The sequence below is a fragment of the Eubalaena glacialis genome, chromosome 2 (genome assembly GCF_028564815.1).
Source record: "Eubalaena glacialis isolate mEubGla1 chromosome 2, mEubGla1.1.hap2.+ XY, whole genome shotgun sequence".
In the NCBI taxonomy this organism is placed as follows: Eukaryota; Metazoa; Chordata; class Mammalia; order Artiodactyla; family Balaenidae; genus Eubalaena; species Eubalaena glacialis.
In genome coordinates, this window is record NC_083717.1 from 80,076,039 (window position 1) to 80,089,112 (window position 13,074).

Genomic DNA, 13,074 nt, shown 5'->3' on the forward strand with positions numbered 1-13,074 from the left:
ACATTTAAGAAATGATGCCACACACTGTTGATTTTTTTTCCAGGAACTTCAGTACTTCAGAGCACATTAATCTAGTTTTTAATTTCCTTTCTGAACTTGGACTTCTTGGGAATTTTACAGATTCAGTTAAGCAGAGTATTTTTTTAGGTGTATTTTTATCCGTTGCTGTCCCTCCCAAGGGAATTAATTATTTCAATAAAGAAAATGTTAAAAAATAATCAAAAATGATTTTGGACTATGTTGAAAATAGTATATATACATCAATTATCAAGAGTTTTTGTTCTCTTCCCTTAGCCCGTATTTTTCTTGGTTGGTTAATTTCCTGCTACCTATTTCTTCTTATTATTTTTTTTCCTTTCCCTTTCTTCTCCATCTTTATAGGATTTCAACTTCATTTTTTTCTTTTTATAAATTAGATTCTATGGCAATAGTCTTTTTGTTGATTTAAGAACATTTCCCACTCCCTCCATATGACCCTCTCCTCCCCTAAGGAACCAGAGTTGGTAGCTGTAGAAAAGTTTGTATTGTGTATATATATATATATTTTTTTTTTTTGTATATATGTTTTTTAAAAAGGCATGATTATTAGATTTTGATGGAGTACAAGTGATAATGTTAAGTGATAATTAAAACAAGTGTTTTTCAATTCTCTTTTTCCTTTTTATTCTTTATAATAAAGCTTTATACATCTTTTTTCCTGTTTATTCACAAAAGAAAGGTGGTGGGAGAAGCTGTGGAAGATTCCTGAATGCATAAGGGGATGGGATGATCAGCTGAAACACCATGTTCCTAGCCAACTCGCTTTCCAAGGTGGTGTGACTAAATCTGATCAGCTTTTCTAGAGCTGAGTGTGCCTAGTCACATTTACAATTTACTTTTAGTGCTTTGAAGATATCTGTTGTAATCTGTGATACTCTGAACAGGTGTTCAAAATTGATCTTGTAATAAAGCTGGCTAAGCTTATTGCATGCCTTTGCATTGCTTGCATCTTGGACTGTGTGCCAAATTATGCTTTAAAAGAAGTTTAAAAATCAAAGTATTTCAGCTATCATACGTATGGGTTAAAAAAGATGGAAGCATTAGATAAGGATGCGAATTTGTTCATGTGGGTTAGGCTGGTTTGTTTACTTAGACTGTATAATGAAGGCAATAAGTTAATGTAGAATTGAAAATTTAAGAAATTTTGACAAATGGTTTGTTTTTATATTTACCCATCTTAATAATGTCAGAAAGTCTGACTTAAGTACTCCAGCCATGATCATGAATGCCTTTGTATTATGTAATGCTTTGTTTAAGTCTTCCTTTCTTTCTCTTTTTCCAAGAAATGTAACCTCACAGCTGAGGCGACGACATCTTGGAAAAACTAGTGATCAAGAATAACCAGATAAACATGATGGGCATAAGGGTTGTGACCAAAAGATCTCTCAGTGGCATCTATATCACTAAATATTAGGAATATTCATTCATTCAGTAGTGCCTTCTGTCTTTGTGTTTGTTGTTGTAAGTGTGAAAGTTAACTGAATTCTCTGTGATGCATCTTTTAGAAGTATTGTCTAACCTAAGTCACCAGCTTTGCTGTGGCATGGATACCCTGTCTTCTGAAGAACTGTTCTGCTTTTTCGAAGCATGAATGTTTGTTGTTTTGGAGCTCTTTGTATCAAATTCATGTTCACATTTTATCCTTACTTTTAGTGCTTTTTTTTTTCTTCTCTCTGGCCTATGGAAATTATTACTGAGTCATCTAATCTTCTGTGTCAGCATATAGTTTATTGATATATGGAACAATGTTAAGAAATTATACACTTGAAAAAGCTGAAGATGGTTTTTTCCAATGAATATGCTTCTAGTCCTTGAGATTTCTTGTGGAATTTTTTTCCCAATTTGTTGTTCTTTATTATTCTTTTCATAAAGGAGCAGCACAAGACTAGTCCTTAAATATCGGAGATAGCTGTTGTGTCACTTCCTCATGCTGACATATTTACTAGAGGGTAAAATTAATAACCTTCTAGTAAGAGTGGCAGTCGAAGGGAAGGGCTCATCTGACTTCTGGAAACCTGTGTTAAACTATAGTGCTTTGAACCTTGATTTTGGGCCCATAGGATGGAAACAAAACTAGGGACTAGTACACTCAAGGAAACTTTTGGTAGTTGTTGTCTTTTTTAAGTCTCAGGAACTGCTTATATACTTCCCTCTGTTCCTTAAACAGTTGAGCTTAAATTACCTCTATTTGAAATTAAATGAAGAGATAGAGGGTTTTTTTTTTCCCTTCCAGAAATAGTATTTGTTTGTGGCTCTAATAGCAGTGAAATTTAATAGGCTATGAGAATGATTGTTCTAATGGTGTAAACTATAAGGGAAGTTAAAAAAAAAACAAACCAAAACCAGACCCTCAAAGGCACAGAATATAGTTAACAGTTTCTTATGTATCGCAGTTGAAATCTTTGGCTTTATGTTGATAAACTTGAAAACTTGAGTTTTTGTTTCTATTGTGTTGTTTTTGTTCTTGGCTGTCGTATGTAAAAAGGCATGTAGGGATGGCATTCTAAATCATATTTACTGGGAAGGCTTTTCTAAAATATTTAATATTTATCTACATTTTTCTTTTTAAAATAGTATTTTCATCTCAGCCTAGCGATGACGAATCAAGTAGTGATGAAACCAGTCATCAGCCCAGTCCGGCCTTTAGACGACGCCGTGCTAGGAAGAAGACTGTTTCTAGTTCAGAATCTGAAGAAAGGTTACTTGCTGAACAAGAAACTGAACCTTCTAAGGATCCGTGTAAACGTCAATTCAATAGTGGTCTCAATAAGTGTGTTATACTTGCTTTGGTGATTGCAATCAGCATGGGATTTGGACATTTCTATGGTAAGTATTTGAAAATTTGTTGTATATAAACTGGTGGTGAAGAGTGAGGAATTCTGGGATCTGTTTTCTGTGTCTTCCTTAAAATATATGACCTTGGAAAGCTTGTATGTGTTTGAGCCTTGGTTTGCTCATGTGGAAACTGGGGATAGTGTTGCCTCACAAAGCTGTTTGTTTGCACTGAAATGAGTCAGTATTTAAGAAATGTAAGGATTGCTCATATATATATTTATTTAAAGAAAATATTGGAAGATTAAAAATCTGAAATGCTTACGAGGCAAATCATTTTAATTTAGAATCACAGTTAAACTAGCTTTAACTGTGACTTTATTAGGAGGATTATTTAAATTCCACTTGAAATAGTTACATATGAAATGTCACAATAATAGGTGCTCATTACTTCTACTTTTGGGTTTCATGAAAGCATTATATTTTGTGACCGTTGTAACGTCCATGATTCACATGACTTAAGAATTTATTTGTTTTATACTTTGCTCACTATTATGCTTGTTAGTGTTTATTTACATTGATTATTATTAATTAATATTAATTAATTATTGATTAATAATTTTCTTAATGCAAAGCGTTTAAAAGTATCCTGGGTGAAAAGAGGAAGGAATTCCATGTGGTGTTATTTTTCTTTTGGGAGCCTAACCATTGAGTCTTATTTAAGGTATATATTTGTACAAAGATAAGACTGAGAACTGAACATTCATTCTTTTTGCTTTATTAGAATTTTGCAGAAGACACTTTAAACAAATGTCTTAGATCTTGTCAACTTCACAAATTTCAGTTTGCCTTGTATTAACTACTTTTAGGATTTTTGCCTACATAATCCACAGTTTAGCTTTCTGGGTAAATCTGGTTTTGCTAGTTCCTTCCAACAATGTGTTCCTTAAGATTGAAGAATTATATGTTCCCTTTGTTGATTTGTGGAAAAGATATATTATTCAATATAGTGTAATGTTAGAAGAAACTTAGTGAAGACAATCAATTCTTATTTAAAGTCAGAGTCAGTAAAATGTGTTTCTTCTTGTATTTAACTTTATATTAATAAAAATAAGTATTTAGACTCCTGGTGGATGTCTGCTTGAATTTAATACTGGGATCCTGTAATTTGTATCCTCCCTTGAAGTTTGTTGTAATGAGATTTGACTTGAAATATATACTTAACTTGTTTATTATCTAGCTGGAGCAAATATATGAATATGTTTTTTTGAGCATGGTTTTTTCCCCTTGCAGGTAAACATGGAGGTAACAAAGGAGAAGGTCTTACTTTAATCTTCTTTTCTTACTAAAAAAAAAATTGGACAGTGATTTAATGTTAATCCACATTGCATTAAAACCCTACAAATTGCATGACCTTTAAATATTTTGTAGAAAGATCAATGTAGGAGTGCTTTCAAAGTTGAGAAATTATTGCCCTGTTATTTAAGAATTTTGGTTACTTGTAAAATTTACTTTATTAATTATATTTAATAAATATTTTCCTGTAGTATTTCAAATTAGCTTTTTAGAATAGGAACAGCCTTCATAATAATAGGTCCATATAGTAATATGATTGGCTCAGGGAACATAAAAAAACTTAACCTGAATGATAGCTTTTCAAGGTCACTTTTAAAGGACATCACATTTTTTTTTCTTAATTGTGGCACCGATCTCAATACTTTTAGAGCTCTTTTGAGTTGATTTTAGAGCCAGCTTGAATTTCCCAGGCACTGTGAAGTCAGTCATTGCACTCCATAATCAGTCATTTGCTTTATAACCATTTACCAAGAACTACTAAGTTAATCACGCAGAACATTCACCAACCTTGGTGATATAAATTTGGAGTGTCAGATCTATCTTGGAAGGAAGAGAGAACTAGAAGGACTGAGGATAGTAAAAGAATGTACTATAGGTATTTGGCACTGCTTCAGGTCCTGAAAGTGCTTACAAACATTTTTTAAAAAATCTTGATGAAGCACCTATCTTATTCTTTCTTTTACCTGTAGACTATCCATATTCTAAATCAACCGCGGAGTTCAGTTGATTTGGTTTCCTCATGGAGTTGCTTTAAGTATAGGCTGTACTGCTTTTCAGCAGACAGTATAACAATATAACTAGGTGCTAAGTTATGAAGCACAGACAAGAATCATAGCTCAAACTATGACACTGAGTCACCCTAGAGATGGTAGGATTTAAGTTGGGTCTGGACTTACACTAGGTGGAAGGAAAGTAGAACATTCTAGCAGTGGAGAACCTGATAATCTGGAAGTAAACTTGCTAGGTTTGGGAGCACTGGAAAGACTGGCAGGATTATAGCAGAATAGATATTTAGAGATAATTGAAAATAGGTTGGAATATGTGGGATGCTATTAATTGTAAAACATCTTGGAATCCGAGTAGGAGAGTTTGATTTATAGAGTGAACTGAGAGCAGTAATTTTAGAGGAAAAGTGCAGGAAGATAAATAGTGTGGGAAAAATTAGAACAGTTAACTAGAAGGTTTTGTAATTCAGGTATTCAGTGATCAGGACCTTGACAGTTCTCGTGATGGTGGGGATGGAGAGAAGGTTGGTGAAATAAGGGACACTGAAGTAACAATGAATAACAGAACTTTGAGCCTGGATGCTTGAGATATTGGTGGTTTACTTTTTAAATTCCAAGAAGTGTGTTAGCTGCTTTACTTTTGGCGTTGGGGGAGTTAGAGGGGAAGAGTTTTGCTAGATGAGAGAGTTAATAGATGGTGGGCACAGTTCGGTTTGTTTTTACCCAACTTTATTTTAGAATAAATTAGGGCAGGTGCTGAAGTTCAGTTTTTTGTTTCTGTTTTTTAAATGAAGACACCCCCAAAATTGTGCCTAGCAGGCAGCTGGATATATTGGCTGCAAGCTCTGGTGAGATTGAGACTCTTCACCTGTAGAAGAGAAGTCTTACAGCAGTGGTAGCAAAAACTGACAGTGGGTTAATGTGATTAAGGTAGGCAGATTTGTGGATATAACCAGAAGGCCTTACACCCTGGGTTGTAACACTTCATAGTTAGGCAGCTGAAGATGTAGAGGGGAAAAAAAACCTAATTGTTTGTGAGATTGATTGATAAAGGGCACATTGATAGTCATCAAACATATGCTATGTACTGGTACTGCAAACTCAGATCTCAACACATAGTTTTAAGTTATTTTCCAGTGGCCAAAGGAATTCATTCTGTTAGCAGTTTGAAAAAAAGAAGTTTTCAATTGCCTTGGGAACTATAGATAAATTTATTTCGATATTTCAAAAAATCTGAGATTCTTTTGAGTAATATTGAAACAAATTTGCCATGCAAATTTGTGATTTTTTTTTTTTTTTTGAGAAGTGAATTCTAACAATATCATAGCTGTTAACTGGTAACAGTTGTCTGTAATTTGGCAGAAGTTTTCTCTTTAGTGGTTTTCAAGATGTACTGAAGAAATAAGTTAATTTTTCAGAAATCAATTAACTATTAATTATTATATTCTTTCATTACAAAATTCTGTGATGTCTTTTACGTAATGGTATGCCACTCAGTAGATGTAATATTATGGTTGCCAAATGCATTTTGCCTTCTTCTTGATTTAGTGTTGTTTTTTTTCTCATGCATGAAGCATGTAGCAGCATGTGAACAGCATGTCTTGACAAATTAACATTTTGATTTTTAGGGTGAAAATATAGAGCATCCTGGTTAATTTACGATTTCTTTATTACTGGGATAGGGATGGTGATACTCCAGTACAGACCTAACTAATGCAGAGTTCTTAAAAGATCTGGCTTTGAGAATGGTGGGTAATCATAGTTAGCCAATTATTTTTCTTGCTATTCTTTTTGGGCTTGTGCTATATCATTTAGGCAAAATACAGTGAGAAAAAATAGACATCTTCATTTTTCCTTAGTTACTTATAACCTGTGAATAGACTCCATGGTTTGTTCCCTTCTCTGTTGAAGTGGGGAATGCAACACTTTATGTACCTCAGAGAGCCCTTAAATACAACAGTAAGACAGAAACATTACATAAATTTTTTTGTTTGGTAAGGTAATATGGTCTGGCTTGTTTTAATCAAAAGGATAGTGAACTGCTTAAATATCCCTGGTGTATGCTAAATAAAGTAAAAAATATATTAACCTACTTGGCCTGATTTATAAATTAACATCCATATACCACCATTTGATGAATGACACTGTAAGATTTTACTTATTCCTTCTTTGTTTATATAATCAGAATTTTTATAGAACTGTGAAATGATATTTTGAAGAAAATGATCCTGCCTGGATTAAGCAGTTAAATATATGCAAAGTAAATGTTGTATTGTATGTTTAAAAATATTGGTAATCATGACATTTATGTTATATATCCCTAATAAAAATTTTTATTTTTAGGCACAATTCAGATTCAGAAGCGTCAACAGTTAGTCAGAAAGATACATGAAGATGAATTGAATGATATGAAGGATTATCTTTCCCAGTGTCAACAGGAACAAGGGTCGTTTATAGATTTTAAGGTATGTACTAGAAATAAAATTTTAAAATTGTGTTAGCCAATAATTATGCTATTCAGAGACAACTACAGTGCAGATTAGTAAATCAGTAATAATATTGGTAATTATTGATTGAGTACTTACTGTGTCCTGGGCACTGTTGTACCTCACATACAGTATTTCTCTTATTTCTCACCACATCCCAGTGAATTAAGCAAGTATTAATTTCATTTTATGGATGGGAAAGAGGCTCAAAAAAGTTAAGTAACTTTCCCAAGTCTAGCAGCCAGCAGAGCTGAATTTAATTCTGTTTATCTGACTCCAAAGATGTTATTCCTAATCACTATATTATAGTTAACATTATTTTAATTGATATTATCTATGAAACATTATTATTATTAACATTATTTTTATAGAGCCAAGCAAAACATTTTCATTCAGTGAGAGAGAAAGAGGAGAGTTTGTAGCTTCTCTAGGAGCCACCCTTGATCAAGGGAAATGATCAGCCAGTCCTTTTTCTCTGGTTTCATGTCAGTTATGAAGAAAGAGAAAGCATGTTAGACTTTCATACCTGAAATTCACCTGGCTCCAACAGGACTGTGCTGTCTATTCTGGGTTTATGAGGATTAGCAAAATACCTGGTCTCCTCTCTAGTTCTTGCCTAGGAAGGGTGTAGGGATTACAGATAAACTCAGGGTAGAAAGGTAAACTGTTCCTTTTTCCTTCCATTTCCCTAAATTTCCTTCACAGTTTATGTATATATTCTTTATAGGGTTATGATTGTATTTCTTTGGAAGACAGAATCCCACTTAACATCTGAATTATATCTTTCAGGGAGGGACTACTGAAGTTAACTGTAAATAGTGTAGTTTTCCCTGCCTTGAGCAGAGGATGTTATAAAAAAGCAGCCATTTTCTTCTTAACATCATGGTTTCTGGTTCCATAGAATGATGTTGGCTCTAAGGAGACTCGCCCTGCATAGATATTTGCTGAGTCAGTTCTTGCAGACCTCTTGTCTCCAGCTGTTAAATGTAGTTTGGATTTTGAAGATCATCATGGAAGACCTGTCCAGGATCTGCTTAGTCACTTGATTCAAGATTTTAGAGTTTACTGGATACAGAATATTGTACCCTGCAGTCATTCTGTGGTGCTCCCCATGCTTGTGCATTTAAAGATAATGTTACATTAGTCTGTTCTACTCCATAGTTCACTTAAAAAAAAATTATTGAAGTATAGTTGATTTACAGTATTATATTAGTATCAGGTGTACAGCATAGTAATTCATGCTAATTGATAGTAATTCATAGATTATACTCCATTAAAAGTTATTACAAGATAATGGCTGTAATTCCCTGTGCTGTAGGATATATCCTTGTTGCTTATCTATTTTATACATAGTAGTAGTTTGTATCTCTTAATCCCATATCCCTAATGTGCCCCTTCCCCTTCCCTCTCTTCACTGGTAACCACTAGTTTGTTTTCTATATCTGTCTGTTTCTGTCTTGCTATATACATTTGTTTGTATTATTTTTTAGATTCCACAATAAGTGATATCATACAGTATTTGTTTTTCTCTGACTTACTTCAGTAAGCATAATATTCTCCAAAGTCCATTTCTGTTGGGTAGATGAAACTTGTTTTCTCTCACTCAGGGAGAGCAGATGAAATGACTGTAAGGAAATTTTAAATTTTAATTTGTTCTTCGAAGATTAATGAGCCAGACAGTGAAACATCCATTTCAGATATTTATTTTTCAAGTGGAAAATATCATCATTCAAAGGATTTTTTTTTCTTTTTTGTCTCTGTAAATCAGATATTTTTCTGGTCTGATTCAAAGGGAATAGTCATAATATTTGTAGTAAAATAAGCAAAGTTGAAGTATCATTTTGCTGATTTATGAAGATATTTTAACTGACTGGATAGTGCTATAACCATTAACTGACTGGATAGTGCTATAACCATTAACCTGTTTAAGCATATTGTTTAATTTCTTGCTGTTTTGATGAAAGTTTGTTACTAATACATGCATTGAAAGAAAGATCATTCAAGGCTACCTAGCACTGCAGCAAAATTCTCTAAACCTGACTGGACATAATTTCTCAGCAAGAATGTTGACGTCAGAGTTATATTGCTAATCTGGTTACAGTCTCTTCAGAAAATTATTTGAAATTGGAGAAATTAGTTGTAAATGTTACCAAGATTCAGTGTGTTCTGTAAAGTATGGGAGAACTTGTATGACTTATCTGAACTTAGAGATGTTAATTTGCATAGGACCAAGATCTTTCAAATAGGACTAAGATTATTGAAATTTTTTTCCTTCAAAGAGTGCAATGAGTATAAACAGAACTTTGTGAAGCCTGAAGTCATCTCTAGCTGTAATTTTACTTTTTATAAAAGATAATCGCTCTCACCCAAGGATCAGAGAACCTTTAGTCCTTCCTACATTCTCTCTAGGAGCTTTCTCAGGAGAGATTGGAGTCCTGTAGTCAAAAGATAGAAGGCTGTCTTCTTCCAGTGTGCTATGTTTTTATCTTGATGAAGCTCTTTGCTGTGCATTTTCCTGCATATGAACCTTGTATTTTCCAGTTTTCATATATTGAAAAAACTACATAAAGGATAGTCTCTGCAGAAATAGACACTGAACATTTATCGAGTATTTGTTGTATCTTAAAGATTTAAATTCAGCCTTTAAAGCTCTTGACATTTTTCTTTCTTATCTTTCAAAAAAATTTAGTCATTGAAAGAAAACCTTGCAAGGTGTTGGACTCATACTGAAGCAGAGAAAATGTCCTTTGAAACTCAGAAAAAGAACCTTGATACAGAAAATCAGTATCTAAGAATATCTCTGGAGAAGGAAGAAAAAGCCTTATCTTCATTACAGGAAGAGTTAAGGAAACTAAGAGAACAGATTAGGATATTGGAAGATAAAGGGACAAGTGCTGACTTAGTTACAGAAAATCAGAAACTTAAGCAGCATTTGGAAGAAGAAAAGCTGAAAACACAAAGCTTCCTTAATCAAAAGGAGACTCTGTTGGCAGAAGCAAAGATGCTAAGGAGGGAACTGGAAAGAGAACAACTAATAACCATGGCTTTAAGGGTGGAACTCCAGCAGCTAAGCTCTAGTCAGTCATATAGCAACCCAGACTCTCCCAGTGTAGTGACTGAAAACAAGGAAATAGAAGTGTTACGGGAAAGACTCACTGAGCTGGAGCGCAAGCTAAACTTTGAACAGCAGCGTTCTGACTTGTGGGAAAGACTGTATGTTGAAGCAAAAGATCAAAATGGAAAACAAGAAACTGATGGAAAAAAGAAAGGGAACAGAGGAAACCACAGAGCTAAAAATAAGTCAAAGGAAACATTTTTGGGTTCTGTTAAGGAAACATTTGATGCCATGAAGAATTCTACCAAGGAGTTTGTGAGGCATCATAAAGAAAAAATTAAACAGGCTAAAGAAGCTGTAAAAGAAAATCTGAAAAAATTCTCAGATTCAGTTAAATCCACTTTCAGGCATTTCAAAGATACCACCAAGAATATCTTTGATGAAAAAGGCAATAAAAGATTTGGTGCTACAAAAGAAGCAGCAGCTAAAAAACCAACAACAGTTTTTAGTGAATATTTATATCCACAGTATAAGGCACATACACAAAACCAGAATAGTAGAGGCCCTACTACGCAAAGAGAGAGAAGGAAAGAAAAGCCTCATTTTGAAGAATTTGGAAAAAATACAAATTCACAGAAATGCAGTGCTGAGCATGACTGTGGTGAAAATTACAATTCTTTCAGAAAGGCTTGTTCTGGTGTATTTGAATGTGCTCAACAGGAATCCATTAACCTTTTTAATGTTAAAACGTTGAATCCTGTAAGGATAGATGAATTTAGACAGTTAATTGAAAGGTATTTATTAGAAAAACTGGATAGTTTTCATCATTGGAAAGAACTTGATCACTTCATCAATAAGTTTTTCCTAAATGGTGTCTTTATACATGATCAGAAGCTCTTCACTGACTTTGTTAATGATGTTAAAGATTATCTTAAAGACATGAAGGAGTATCAAGTAGATAATGATGGAGTATTTGAGAAGTTGGATGGATATATGTATAGACACTTCTTTGGTCACACCTTTTCCCCTCCGTATGGACCCAGGTCGGTTTACATAGCACCATGTTATTATTATAATAGTTTTTAAAATTTATATTGGATAGCATTTTTATCATTTGATAAATTTCTTAGAATGTTACTACAGTTCACCTGTAAACAACGTGGGGGTTAATCTGCATATGACCTGTAGTCGGACCCTCTGTATCTGCAATTCCTCTGCATCTGTGGATTCAACCAACCACAGACCATGTAGTACTGAAGTATTTACTATTGAAAGATATCCATGTGTAAGTAGACCCACGCAGTTCAAACCCACGTTGTTCAAGGGTCAGCTGTATTTGTAAAAGTACTTCTTGTAAACAAAAGTACTATTTGTAAAAGTACTTTATTGCCTGAGAATTTAGGATAAATTAAATGATAAAATTTTAAGTTAAAATCTATTACAAACTGAAAATTTCATATAATCAATTTGACTTGAGCAAATGGTTTAATTTCTATCTTAAAAAATCAGTTAAGGATATATAATCCTATTTTAGCCTATTTTGTTTCTTTTCATTATACTTTATGAAAAGATAATCACTTTAAGTGAAATTATTTTCCTTTAATTTTTTATTTACTCACTTTGGGAAGCTAGGAAGAAAAATACAAATTTCACTTTGAAATCAGAATAACGATTCAGGTGTCTCACTTACTTTCATTTGTCTATTCCATTTACCAACTAAATTATGATATCTAATACATTTATTACAGAATTATTGTTGATAAAGGTAGAGGCATGATCAAAGTGGCAAACTTAGCAAGCCAAAAGTTCTAATGTGTGTGCTTTATATATAACCTCTAAAAGTAATATTGTATCCATTGCATATCAGTTTTCTGTTCTGTAACATGAAACTCACCTAATCTTCAAATGTTAGCTTTATTTTTTTACCTTTTAGAAAGGTAACTAACTTTGAGATAGTTTTATATATATATCTTTTTGAGTAAATGTAATGTGTCTATAAAATAATGAGACTGATTTTGGTGTCTTTAGTCATTAAATACATATCTAGTGCAAAGTACTGTGAGGCTGCCCTGAGGAAACAAATGAAAAATTCTTGCTGTCAAAGAGCTCACAAGCTTTTGGAGAATTAGGTCAGTACAAGGAATGCAGTGGAGGTATGGAGGCATATGTATATGGTGGCCTCAGTCTGGAGATGTTTGGGAAGGCTTCATAAGTGAGATGGCCTTTGAACTGAACTTTTTAACAGACTTTTGAAGGAGAAGTGAGAACTTGCCAAGCAGATAGGGTGGGACATTCCACTCAAAGGGAACTTCATTTGCACAGATTTGGAGATATGAAGACATGCTACTTTAAGGAGGCAAGGTAATGCTGGGGTGTGAACAGAAGAAAAGATTCAGAGCATGAAGAACCTTCACTTTATGCTGAAGGACTTGCTTTATTGCATTTTGGGTCACGGGCAGTAGCCTGAAGGGTTTGTTGGAAAGGGTGAAGCTAGATGCTAGAAAGTGGTCTTTGAAACAGTACAGACATGAGCTGATGGGTATCTGAACTAGGGCAGCAGCAGGACTAGAAAGGAGGAGGCAGATTTGAACAATAAACAGTAAGTAAAATTGGTGGTATTTCTTGTGAAAGGGAAGTAGAA

General features: G+C 33.7%; 1 protein-coding gene across 2 annotated transcripts in view; it reads left to right on the plus strand.

Moving 5' to 3' along the window:
• CCPG1 (cell cycle progression 1) overlaps nt 1–13,074 on the plus strand; it is a 38,110-nt gene that overhangs the window by 22,701 nt on the left and 2,335 nt on the right. For both annotated transcript variants that reach the window (XM_061180295.1, XM_061180296.1), the window contains exons 6-8: nt 2,614–2,865; nt 7,236–7,357; nt 10,068–11,476. In XM_061180295.1, coding sequence (XP_061036278.1) covers nt 2,614–2,865; nt 7,236–7,357; nt 10,068–11,476 — 1,783 coding nt within the window. The remainder of the gene's footprint in view (nt 1–2,613; nt 2,866–7,235; nt 7,358–10,067; nt 11,477–13,074) is intronic.